This window comes from Lepisosteus platostomus, chromosome 23 (genome assembly GCF_059453375.1).
Source record: "Lepisosteus platostomus isolate fLepPlt1 chromosome 23, fLepPlt1.hap1, whole genome shotgun sequence".
NCBI classification, from domain to species: domain Eukaryota; kingdom Metazoa; phylum Chordata; class Actinopteri; order Semionotiformes; family Lepisosteidae; genus Lepisosteus; species Lepisosteus platostomus.
In genome coordinates, this window is record NC_142633.1 from 11,021,876 (window position 1) to 11,035,129 (window position 13,254).

Here is a 13,254-nt window from a genome sequence, read left to right on the forward strand (position 1 = left end):
ACCAGGAAAAAAAAAGATAACTATAGGCTCATTTCATGTCGTGTTCTTTTTCTGCGCATGGTTTGTTCTGGTCATTCAAAGGCTATCGATGTCTTTACACTGTGTATGGATTCTCCAGAAACGGACCAACTGATTTTAAACATGTTAAAGAAACGTTGTGACAGATCCTCGCTGGCTCTGCGATCGTTTTCATGCGCACAACAAATACTTCTAAGTGGCCCGAAAAATACAAAATGCGAGAAAACGGAAAATCTTCGATGCGAAGACAGTGTAAATCACAGCGGTATGGACATTGTGGGATGCTTGTTTGAACGAGGAGCGGGTCTTGAGGAACCTGGTCTGATGGTGTCGCTCGCCGAGCAACGTGATTTTCCACTTTTCACAGTACCGAAGAAGCGCAAGGACATTTTGGAAATGCCCAGTCACAACGACCAGTGAAGTACAGTATGCTCTTTCGGTAAGTAAAAGACGCAGTTGGACGCGACCTGTGCTAGTGTTATTTGTAGTACTGTGCTTGAAAGGGATGGGTTTTGTGGTCTTTCTCAGCCGCAGAGCAACAATTTGTGCGTGTGTTTGGGGGGGTTGATTTCAAAAGAAATTACGAATGTTTAAACAGTGCACCAGCAGTGGGAATAATATGGATCTGCCACTTCCTATCAAACCTCAACTACATGTTTTGGGTTGATGCGATAAATTCAGAGCACCTGCAAAAGAATAGGGGAAGGTGAATAGAGATCAGTACAGGTATCAATAGCTAGAAATGCGGCAGCAGTGCTATTTAGCCAGTTTGTTAGTCTGTCTAATTTAACGTTTTAAGTGTACTAGCACATTTTCTTGGACTTCAGTAGTTTCCGAGAGTGACGTCTTTTCCCTCATTGTGAATTTGACTGACCTGAACATCTTCAGCATTACGGACATGCTGTGGTCTGTACACTGTACGATGAAGAAAACTACCCTCACAGTAGCTCTTCCAGGGTCTTTCAATACAAATCCGCGTTTTGTGCGCTTTATTTTGTACCCGGTTTTAGTGTTTCATTGCTATAATTATCAGTCGTTATTGCATTTTTTTTTCGTAAAGAGATTTTTTTTAGGCAATTTGATCGACAAATAACGCAGTGCTTTTTGGTGTTTGGAAGAAGTTTCTTCCAAAAAAATAGGTTACAAATACGAAGACGCATTGGTTTCTTAAAAGCCCGTTTGACAACTGCTATTTAAGATGATCTACCACGGCGTTTTTTGCAGAATCCCAGAGTAAAGCAAAGATTGGGTACATTATTCCAAACACCCACAACTGTTTTTGTACATAATTACTCTTTTCTCGGTATAAAATGCCCCACTTGAACAAGCCGTTACATTCCATATTTTCTGATTGCACTTCTAATTTCTGCTTTGTGTGGTTTGTATTTCACTTTTAATCTTGAAGTAATCAAATATGCAGTATCTCAGTATCTTGGAGCATTTTGAATAGAAGGACGCCCGATTCAAGCAGTCTTCTCTGTTCAGAAGGTCTAGTTCTTTTAGCCTGCAGATGTACTCCTTTAAGCCCTAGGATATACAGTATCTGGCTGGTCTTCTACCGCTCTACGTTCAGTCCAGAGTATGTTTTTGTTCCAGATTTTACAAATAAACTCACGGGAGGGATTTATAAACAGCATAGTGGTATTCAGGATTGAAATACTGAGCTTTGCTCCACCGAATTAGAGGAAAACTAATGAATATTTCATAGGGGACGTCTACAGTCCTAGTCTCAGAGTCTCACCACAAACTCTTCTGGTAATGATCACAGAAGAGCCCTACCATAATGTAGCATGACCTTCCCAGATACTGTTGGTTGGCACACCAGTGAATAAAATACTGTAGTGGAGTACAGAGGGGCTGGGGGTTTCAGCTCTCTACCCCCCACAGAAAAAAGGCAATATATTTCTTTTTTTTATTCAAGTAAAAAAAGTTATATTACAGGACTATCCTTTAGATAAATACAGATTGTAACAATTCTCACATTAAAAAAACCCAACAAAAGCACACTAGGTGACCCCTCACTATATAAACAAGGAGTCTACACATGGACACAGAGGATGAGTTTGGGTCCCTAGAGTAAATCGGAGGTATTCACCACATCGCATTGCTCAGACTCTCCAAGCTATAACCTGCTTCGGACTGGACTGCAAGACAAAACTTTTAAACAAGAACACTTCCATGAGTTCTCACTGTCAACTTGTTTTTCCTAAAAAAAATACAAATCACAGTTTTGTGTTCACACAAAAGGTGACTTCAGCACGTAAACGCCCGATAAGTACATTTTACCTGTGTACACAGTTAACAGTCTTAACTTCTGCAGTTTTGCAGGGATGGTAAATGGTTATTTACATTTCTTTTAATGTAAATAAGGAAAGGAATAGGCTTCTGTGTACTGGACAGTTGTTTTTAAGAAGTTGCTGTTTTGAATTTCTAAGTCGTGTTAGTGCCACTATTATGCTGCTCACATATGAGGGATCTGTATTGATGTTTTGGATAATGCCTTATGTTTTATCAAGTTCCTTGTGAAGCTGTAGCAACCACTGAAGGGATGGATTACTGAGGCACAGAAGAGGGTGACCCTCTGGATGAGGCAACAAGACTGCCGAGTGACCCAGTGATGGTGAATGACAAATTGAGAATGATTTGAACTTTTATTCTGAAATGCATCAAGAAAAAAAAGAAAGAAAATGAATCCTTGTAGGACGCAATTCATGCATTATCTTTGGAAACCAGCATTTAATTTAATAAGAGTATTTCACATGCACCAAAAAGGGTTATGGTGGGGAAGAAAAACAGGACAGCATTAAGAGATGCAGTAATAAAAATTATTGTGCTTCTCAATTTGTGCCCCATCCTGGTGTTTGTTTAAAAAAATGCTATATGTAGGAAAGGGACTTTTCTGAATTGCAAAGAGGCTTGAACTAAGCATTTTCTGTATGAACTAATGCATGATTACTGCTTTACCGGTCGCTGTACTATTGTGACAACAGGTTATCATTCTTGAGCACCCTTATACACAGTGAGGCCAGGGCAGTGTTACAGCTGTTGCTGAACAGCACCCTCGCTAGACATTTGCTTTCCACAACGCCATCAACTAGCACCAATTTATCAGGCGAAATTCTTCACCGTGGAACCCGTTCGGCTTATAATTATTCATGTCGTCCTCCTTTTCAGGGAAGTCAAATTAAATATCATTTAAAGAAACAAAAGCCCATCTGCAAATTCCAGGGACCTGTCCCCATTTCCCTCACCCCAGTTCTCATTGGCAATGGCTTAAGAAATCACACCAGAACCAGTGAAGTAGTTATAGTTCCTTCCGATGCTCCTTGTGCAGTAGGTCCAAAACAACCCACTAATCTGATTAATTAGTTCCTGTATGTCCATCTGGAAAGAGTTCACAGCTGTAAATCACCAGTACGGAACTTCAGGAGCTCAGGTGTCCAAAAAGAGATACTAACGGTCATGCGTCTCTTCAGGTTAGCACCATGCCACCTGCCAAGAGCCGACAGGAAAAGCTTTCAACCTGGCTGAGATTTGCGCAGCAGTAGAAACGGTTTTGGGACCACCCTGACCGTTCAGTGTAGTTCTGTATTGTGGAGGAGGCAGGCGGCCCACCCTCTTGGCCCCCAGCCCAGATTCGGCTAGGAGTCCTTGAGCATATTAATCCGGGCGTAGATCTTCAGCGCCGGTCCCAGCTTAATGTTCATGGCGCTCATCAGGTGGTCCTCCTTGAGCAGCAGCATGGCCTGGCCATCGATCTCCTGTGATCGGAACTCGTCTGCTATCTCCTGGCAGCCTGCAGCTCAACAGAGGAGGTCACAGAGTTAGTTTTTTTGTGTGTGGCTTATCTAGCTACAACAAGCAGATGAGTCTAGCAATTGTTTAGAGCAGAGTCTGCTGTGATAAGGCAGATATTGAGAAGCAATGAATATAAAATCCATCTTGATCAACAATAGCTTAGCACAGTTTCTCTAAAACGCATTAGTGTAGACATCAGAGGAAATCAGATTGGCAGTACAGTGGCAACATCTTGCGCTGTAACGTAAATAAATGGGGATCTTGCTTACTTGTCTGGGGATAATGAGCTCTCGCAGGTGACAAATGACTCATTTGAGTTGTGTAGAACTAAAAATAGAACCGTGCTATAAAAAGGCATCGCCAGATTTGGTCTCGCATAGATCCGAGTCCTAAAAACTATTTGATTTACCAGCTCTACACGTGCAATTTCAGTCGCGGAAGAGAGATCAATGGAAAAAGATTTTCACACGAGGGTCCTCATGTCTGAAGTCATAAGCTTTGAGCACAGTGACCCCCCTCGGTTTGGGGGCCCAGCCGGGCGACTGACTGACCTGGCAGCGAGCGGATGAACTCGTACACGTCCTCCACGTTCCACTTGGTGGGGTCGCTGGGGAGGAAGTGCTGCGTGAGCAGAGGCAGCTCCCGGGCGTGGCCCTCGGGGGCGTCGGGGCCCCTGTCGCCTGGGCGCCTGGGGGCCCCCGAGCTGGCGGCCGAGAGGGGGGAGGGGGGCTCCTCGTAGCTGGAGATGTCCGAGCACTGGCTGGACTCGCCCTGGCTGGGGTGCGAGGGGGGAGGCGAGGACACGGAGCCGCCCAGCGACTGCAGGGGTGTGGGCGCTTGCTGCAACAAGGACAAAGGCGCCGTCAAGCCCGCTACACCGCGGGGAGATCTCGCTTGCGCAGGCTTCTGTGGGCAGCGCGTGTTATTTGTCACATGCAAAACACCTATAGATTAATGCTACACGTATACTGTAAATCCACACCAAAAACAAAGAGAAAATAGCTACTGTAGGTACATGAGGGCAGAGCAGGATTTACAGGCTAATTCTTTGCTCAGGGTTAGAATAAAACAAAGTTTTAATGACAAAGTCTGGTATTCCTTCCAACACCAACCTAATATTTGATAGTACTGTCTAATTAAACAGTTGTTCCTTCATTTTCAGATTTTACTACTAATCCCTTTACTTACCCACAGAATTTAAGAATGTTATGCATAGGATGTCTATCCTAAACAGGTGAACAGAACATCTGTACAGTTGTTGGCAGAGGTGTTTCCACAATGTGCTTACTGATTACTTGCTATATAAAGGGTATGTAACATGTAACATATTATTAAATATTGTAATATTAAGTCAAGGACTCGTATGCATTCATTCGCATTACTTGCGAGTGTTGAAATCTGTAACTTGCAGCAGAACATTGCATATACAGTACAAATTGTAGTCGTACTTATCTATGCGCTCTTTGCTCAGTGTTGATGCTCTATGGGTGTATCAGTGGGGGAGATCTAAGAACTGGGCAACCCAGGTGGGAAAAGGACATCGGTCTTTTGCTGCGGGTGTCACCTGTTTCTTGGTCTCCTTGTTCAGATTCTGCAGACTGCCCTTTCGCGACCTTCGTCGGCGGTGTTTTGGTCCGTCTGACTTTGCGTTTTTACTTCTGTCGGGGTGGAACAAGCCTACGCGCTTCGTGCATCCCACGTTATATCTGACAAAGACCAGAGGAAGCTCAGTGCTTTTGCAGTTTTAAGACATTTTTAATCAATGAAGCAACTCTCATGTTGTGAAACATTCTCATCCCTTAGTTTCTGCTGCAAACGCTTGAAAGGTCAGACCAGCAAGAATGAAAATGTCTGGAGTACAGATCTGACAAAGATCAAGAAAGGAGGCATGTCTTGAGAGATTTTGGTTCAGTAGAGTTGAAAACCCAATTTTATTTCCTTTTGCTTTTATCTCCTAAACTGGTGGTAAGAACATGTTAAAAAATGAGTAGTACAGTTACCCCTCTCATGCAGGCCTGTGTGGTCTTGTGGCTTAAAGAAAATGTCAAATGACACTTTGGTTGGATGGAAACAAAACTAAAAAAATAAATAAAAAAATTGGAGGTTTGGAAAGAGAGGGTGGGGAGACATGCCACTGTTCCAGCAGGCCTTTTTAGTGGTCATCTGAGTGAGAAGAAAAAGAAAGGCAGAATTCACCTAACATCTGCTTTAATTTAACTCCAGCTCAGTTAGTTAGCTTTTGCATCTGTGGTTCTTTCCACCCACATGCATTTATAAAAACACTTATAAACAAGAACAACCCCAACCTGAATCCCCAGCAGAAATACTGCCAAGCTTTCCCACAAAGGAAAGCATATAATTTGATGGAAAAAAAGAGATCAAAATTCATAACACTGTAGAGTATAAAAGTTACAGGATGCCAGTGTGGGTAACAGCATGCACCAGCTGTGCTCTGGCTCCTGTTTCAATTCCTTCTGAACCGTATATGGTTTACAGTTTACAGGCCATAACTTAAGAGCCATTACCCAAAAGACTCCAACAGCTCTGCTTACTGGATTTGTAAAGAAAAAAAAGACCACCAACGAAAAGGCCCTTCAGAATCCCTGGGGATAAAACGCTTACAGTACCAAGAACAGTTTTGATCGTTGGGAGTCAATGGTTTTCTCTTGTAGCCTCCTTTCTCCTTCATCTGATTTGCCCCACTGGATTTTACTGCTGGAAATCCAGAGGAAATGCTATTTCTCAGCTCTAGCCTGATCATCTGCTTGGGTAATATAAAAACAGTCCCTTCTTGTATGCTGTTATCTTATATTATTTCATAATTATTTCAAAACAGTCTACATTAAAGGAAATAAATACCCCCCCCCCCCCCCACTGTCCTCAATGGGGTTTTTAAGTGTAACAGACAGAGTGTCCTGTTTAATACAACTGTAAGCCTAAGCAATGTACCTCTTTGCACAAGCCATGGAGCAAAATCTCTTTGACCGCTTGAACTTGTAAGCAAAGTCAACCCGTCCGCAGAGCTCACACTTCAGCTTGGGCTCGGCGTCTTCCTCCTGGTCCTTTAATTCTAGAAAGTAAAGACAGCCTTGAGAGAGCGCAGCAGAGGGGAACTCAGAAGAAAAGCACAACATTTAAAACCAAAGGCTCTCGAATTGGGGTGGGTCTCAGGTCCTGGAGGGACAAAAATTTCTGTTCAGGCACAGTGAACAACGAACAAGCAGCTTAAAATCAGACCTTGATATAGGAAATAAGAATGACTGGTCTTCTGTCATTTACCTCTAGTTTGGTATTTAGAGACCATCTATTGCCATTATCTATCTCAATGGTCTAATCCATAAATGAACACTACCTTAAACCTGATCTCAACCAGACATTACTTGAAAGAATCCCTGGTAGCAGCTTCAGCTCTGTGGGTGGTTTGGTCGCATCATACTCCCATGACTCTGAGTAAAACCACGTCTCCTGCTCTCAGTTTTAAATGCAGTAGTTTCCACCTGTGTCTTCTGGCTTGTTTCATTGCTGATTCTAAAGAAGGCCCTTGGGTAACTTTTAATATTGGATCCAGAAACATTTGTCTCCAGGTGGTTCTCTACACTCTACATTTTCATAAAAATACAATGTATAAAGCCATTAGGGGTATTCCTTTTCTCAACTAGTTATCCCACTCTAATTTCCAGATTTCTTGTTTATACAAAGACCATTTACCTTGTACTTCCTGTACAGTATGTCTAGGTTTTTGGTGTCCCGTGTTCACAAAATAATGTGCAAAGGCATATTTTTTGAGAGCATCTTTGCATTTAAAATTCAGTGACTTGAGCAGAACTAATCCCCTCTCTACACCTTTGGGAAACGTGGTTATGGCAGCTGTTGTGAGACTCTAGATATAGAAATTTAGTCATCGTGTGTGGGCTGCAGCTGAATTTTACACGTGTAAATCAACCATTTTCAACAAAAAAAAGAGTGCAAGTCGGACGTTTTCTGTTATACTCTATCACACTACTAAATGACAGCAGAACTGTTAAGTACTGGCATTTATGGTCTTCACAATGCTAAATGCAGTAAGTAAATCTACCACTTGAATGTGCCGTGAACATATCACTGAAGGAAGTCAGAGAAAAAACTATGGTTTGCAACATATCTTACCATGCAAGTCAAATGAGAACACATACTCCTTAATAACTATGACCTGTTTATACTGTAGAGAATTTACTGAAGCAGCAGGAGTGAACTGCATTGCTCACCAATATGACTAAAAAGTTACAGCACCACTGATCTGACCTGTAAAAAGGGAAAGGTGAATTTCTCTTCGGAGAGGCCTTGCCTTTTTTTATTCCCAGAAACCCATTTTGGCCGCACTGCGCAAATGCAATCCAGTGATCACGGACGTACGCCACAACTCTAAATGTGATCACCCGGTCAATACTCGTCTGAACTCCACCAGGACAAGCCTGGCATTACACCACACCTCCCATGTCAGGCGCTCGTTAGGCTGGAGCTGAAACGAGCGCGTGTACGGCGAGATCCTACCTTGCTGTGTAAGATCCTCCATCTCCGAATCTGTAGTGTTGGGGGGATTGCTTTGGGGGGTCTTCTCGGGGTCCGACTGCAGCTGCTGCTTCTGTTTCTTGAGGTTCTCGATCAGCAGAGGAGGACGTCCCACCTGGGTGCACAAACAGCAGCAACTGTAAAGTGTACATGCACCTCCGGACTCCGCTTATAGCAGGATGACCCAGTGGTGGCTTCCCAAGGTACACAGGCGTGCAGTATAAGATGGTGACCCTCAGACTGTGCTTGCTGACAGGAGGGAATTAAGTACAGAAGAGGTTTTTTTTTGTGTGTTTCTAAACAGGGATTGACTTATTCCTCTGGTACTTTGTATTTACACTTGCCAAGGCAATTTGCTTTAGCTTACAGGCAGCATGTGAACATACAGTTTACCCTCTCCGTCTACAGCAGCTGGAGAGCTGCAACAGCCAGGAGCTCTGGGCCCCATCTCCTCCATCAGGCTCTCTTCCTCACATAGCCAGCAGGCAGCTGCACGACCCTGTTTCAAAGGCTCCGTTCTGGGAGGGAGGCCAGCTGTAGAAATCTTGACATCTTACAGCGGTAATCGCTTCCTCTGCATCGCCCCTTAGCAGACTGGCACTGCCCCTCATCCATGCCTGGAGCTGAGCTGTAGGACTGTGAGAAAATTTCCTCTTCTTGCTTTGCACGCTGACGCATGAATATTGGCCCCCTGCGTCGCCACTAGGTGGCAGTGCATTCCATTCAGAAGAGGTGTTTGATACAGATGGAACATTAACCTCTATTGTGAAGAACTCCCTGCTCTCAACCCAGAGCTACAGATGACACTTGTTTAACCAAGAAGGCCAGAGTGCTCAACCATATATTAAATGACCTATAAAACTCAAATGAGCAAATTTTGCTATTCTCAAATACTAGCTGTATTCATAACTGATACTTTCTCATGCAATAACAATTGTTATTGCATTAAATAAATAGAAATCAAGATCCTGTCTGGTCTGAATGTTTCATAGCCGCTTGGAGGATGCATGGAAGTGTTGAAATGTCACATTGCTTTCATAGGACATAGGACTTTGAATAATAGGAAGTGAAAGTGGATCCTAATTGAGGAACTGGGTGATTGTACACTGCGCAGAGGGGTCTGATCTGTTCAGGAAGCCAAGACTGGCTGGAGTTGATGAGTGAAGGCCTTGTGGCGTGCGTTTTACTGCTGTGGTTCTGTTACTGTCAGGGAGAGTTCTGCACAGAAAGGTGCCTGCTTTCAGCTCAAGAAGCCTGGAGCTTTGAAGGTGTATCCTGTACGCCCCAGGCGAAATCACCCCTGTGCAGTAGGATACCCTAAACACTCTACTTGTGTAGCCAGCGATGGGTGGGGGAGCCTGTGGCCCGTGGGGATTGACTGAGGCTCTCAAGGACGGAGCCTCTGGGTGCCAGTGATGAGAGTGACTGCCAAGGCAGACCAGGTCTCTGAGCCCCTCGGGTGCCACACGGCGGGCGACATGCGAGCGGGCACTCACGGGGAAAGGCTCGGCTCCCTCCTGGATGACGAAGCCCTCGATGACGTGGGTGAGGATCTGGGGTTTGACGATGGCCTGGGGGGGCTTGTTCTCGCCGTTCTGGGGCGTGCTGCCGGTCACAGTTGGCGCGTTGTTCCCGTTTCCTGAGGTCATGGCTGGAGGAGAGCCAACCACCCCTGACTTCACATTCACCCTCTCGGCAGTGCCTCTACCTGCGGGCACAGACAAAACCCGGGATTTTAACAGCCTCTTCCTGTCCGCCACGGCAAAGAAGCAGTTTCACACTTTAGGAAGCATTGACGCATGTATTTAAAATCTAAGGCCTTCATTTCATCACTTTTGCTCTTTCAAACTCACACCTCCTGAGGCCTTAATCAAACTGAAAAACCTTCCTGACTAATTTCTATCATCTAAATCCACGCGCCAGGACCATTAAATCTTAAGACGTGCTTTACAAGAGATATCAACCTGATGAGCATCTCAGCCATTAAGAGCACAGGTGGTGGATACTTGGTTGATCAGGAGGCTAAATGTTTGAAGAATATCAAAGCTATTCAGCCCACATTGGGTTTTACCTTCTTTAACCTTGACCTAAGTTTCATTCAGGAGCAAACCAGGAGAAAATCAAACTAAAGGTATTGTTATTAGAAATGCACTCATGTAAATTATCTATCCAGTTTTAAATCTTACATTTTAAAAATACTTCCACGCCTGATTTGTATTTAATATTTTTACAAATCTGATCTGGATGAATGTAACCGTCTGTGCTCCACTCCTTACAATTAAGAGCAACCGCGAAGTCTCTAAAGCTCGCTGATCACCGTTTCTGTCTCTAGTGTTATCCTGCCTCAGGGGACATGATCTGTTAGGCCTTACCACTCTGGGTAGAAAAAACGAGAAACTGTAACCACTTTTAAGCTAAATATAAACTGGAAGCACACTTGCGTGTTTACACAAATGAAAACAACCATGCAATAAATCTAAAAGATGAAACGCTGGACATGTATCCTTGAACAGCGGTTAACATTTGCTTCCAACATTGCCCACCAAGTGCACGGACATTCAATGCTTGTATTCGATTCAAAGGAAAACATCACCGTGTCCAGGTTTAAAAATGCACCGCCAGCAGGTGAATGCCCTTTCATTCTCTCGCCCTTTGAACGATTTACAGATGTTAAAGGCGTCATTACATAAGCAGCGTTGTTTACGTTTTGACATCCACAGTCGCGCACCGTGGAAGCGCAGTCATACACCGAGCTGCGTGCCCCCCTCGTGAAATCGCTGTATTTATCCGATCGCCGGCTTCCGTGGGAAAACGAAATAACCGCTTCGAAATGACAAGGACGTCTGTTGGAGGAATGCGGGCGAGCAGTTCAACCCAAGTCGGCTACTGGGAATCAAACACGCACCGTTCACTGCTGAGAAGCCCCTTCGCCAACTTATCGACTGCTCATGCCTAGGCAGCCCCGCAAGCTGCAACTCCAGGAGCGCATTCACTTGTCCTGCTGCTCGCTTATCACTCCCCCCCCCCCTGCGGCCGCGATCGCCGCGTTACAAAGAGGCGCTCGCTTCCTCTACCGCACGGACGGCGACGCGACGAGAAAACCCAACTTGCGCGCAGGCAAGCAACTTACCCCGTCCGTGCCTTCCTTTGTGTCGGCCGAGCTCGGCAAGGAGCGGACGCGAAAAGTCAGATTCGGCTATTTTACATCGGCGGTTTTTGTATTACAAAAAAAAAAAGACGGGAGGGGGGGGAGAAAATACCAACCCGTTTGCCCCCCCTTTCCCCCCCTTCTTTGAGTTAAGTAAGCTGCAACGCGATTGTTCTCCGAAAAACAGAAATCCCAGGGCTGCATAAGTGCAGGATCTAACAATACACTGGGCAGTAGCAACAGCAGCAGCAGCAGCAGCAGCACACGCCTTTGTTCAGTTCAGTAATTCTCCCCCAAAAGAAGAAATCTTTATTCTTTGCAGCGTAGGGTTAGATCGGGAAAAGCACACCAGCGGCCCGAAACTTTGAGCAAGATATTCCGCAGGCAAGCGCTCTCATCTTCCCTTGGCCGCACAAACGCCGTGAAAGGAGAAGACGGAAGGGCCCCCCAAACTTTTTTTTTTCCACCCTTATTTGTGTTTGTTTTAGACGAGCCTGCCCGCACAAACCCGAGAAACACACACTCTCTAATCCTCTTTGTATGAGGGAACTGAGTAGGAAACGTCGAGGGCCGCTTATTGGTCCGCTGCGCAGCTCACGCCAGCCAATAGGGACGCGCCTTGGTCGGCAGCCGGCGCTCTGATTGGAGGACGCCGCTGGCTGGGCTTAGATAGATGTCAAAGGCATGGAGGCGGGGGAAAGAGCTGCCGACCGTCTCAAAAGAGCAGCTGAGAAAATTCATTGGGATGTTTTTTTTCTGTTTTCTCAGCGTAGGCACGCTAACACCCACATAGTTAAAAAAAAATCTTATTTGTCGCGTTACACGTACAATGATTTAAACGGTTGGTAACCAAAGATACGTGGCGTTTTTATCCTGCTTCTACCCCCCTCAGACAAACCCTACCACCCCGAGAAAATAAATGTAATTAATGGGCATTAGCTTGTAAATTGACAATGGATGACCTCACAGCATTTTAGAGCATTCTCGTTTACTGGAAACGGAATTCAGTTAATCGAACAGCTGGCTTGGGGGAAAAAAAGATGGAACACGTTATGCACGTTACATTTATAAAGGTAAAACTAAAATTCATGAAAGGGTTTCCCCCGGTAGTTAATATCAATAGGGTGTAGCTGGTTTTGTACGTTCTTAACGGCGTGTCATAAAATGCAAAAAAGGACAAACTGCGCATCATTCGGGCGAAATACACCTTGTGCATTTCGTGAAAGCAGTGATTTACAGTAGTTCCCGGTATGATAACAAAGCTGAAATAGCACTATGAAGTTTACTAGGGATTAAGTGATCACTGTAGCTTGAGAAACCTTCCTATATCGAAACTACAGAGAGAGCGCAGTTTGATTTTTACATCAACCTTGAAATACTCTGAAACCAGATTTTCTTCTTCAGCTAGTTACTCACTTCCTATGTGTGCGCTTCCTCCCACTATCTCTTCATCTCGTTTCCACTCCAGCCCTCGTTTTCTTTCCTAAAATGACAATAGCTCACGGCTTTTTGCTCTCGTGGTTCTGTACCTAATTCTCAAGCGTTAAAGAACGAGGCAAAACACACCAGCTTCTGTACTCTTAAAACCTGGTTTCTCAGCAGGGCTTACCTCTTGCTCATCCCAAGAGAAATTATGGTCAAGGCGCTTACATCGCCAATGTTAAAAGGCAACTTAGTTGTAAATTATATCACGGTATAAATTGGTATACTGTAGCTTAAAACTGATTTTAAAGTTTTCAAAG

General features: G+C 44.6%; 1 protein-coding gene across 7 annotated transcripts in view; it reads right to left on the reverse strand.

Annotated features, from left to right (window-relative positions):
- Nucleotides 1–1,916: 1,916 nt before the first annotated feature.
- The window catches only part of LOC148642030 (polyhomeotic-like protein 2), a 90,509-nt gene continuing 79,171 nt past the window's right edge, over nt 1,917–13,254 (reverse strand). For 5 of the 7 annotated variants that reach the window (XM_088617507.1, XM_088617503.1, XM_088617504.1 and 2 more), the window contains 6 exons: nt 9,861–10,072; nt 8,347–8,479; nt 6,766–6,886; nt 5,381–5,522; nt 4,368–4,656; nt 1,917–3,814 (listed from right to left, as the gene is read on the reverse strand). In XM_088617507.1, coding sequence (XP_088473633.1) covers nt 3,660–3,814; nt 4,368–4,656; nt 5,381–5,522; nt 6,766–6,886; nt 8,347–8,479; nt 9,861–10,072 — 1,052 coding nt within the window. In that variant the 3' untranslated portion in view covers nt 1,917–3,659. Of the gene's footprint in view, nt 3,815–4,367; nt 4,657–5,380; nt 5,523–6,765; nt 6,887–8,346; nt 8,480–9,860; nt 10,073–11,269; nt 11,416–11,494; nt 12,064–13,254 lie in introns of those variants that run through there. The other 2 variants (XM_088617509.1, XM_088617510.1) reach the window with 2 other exon arrangements.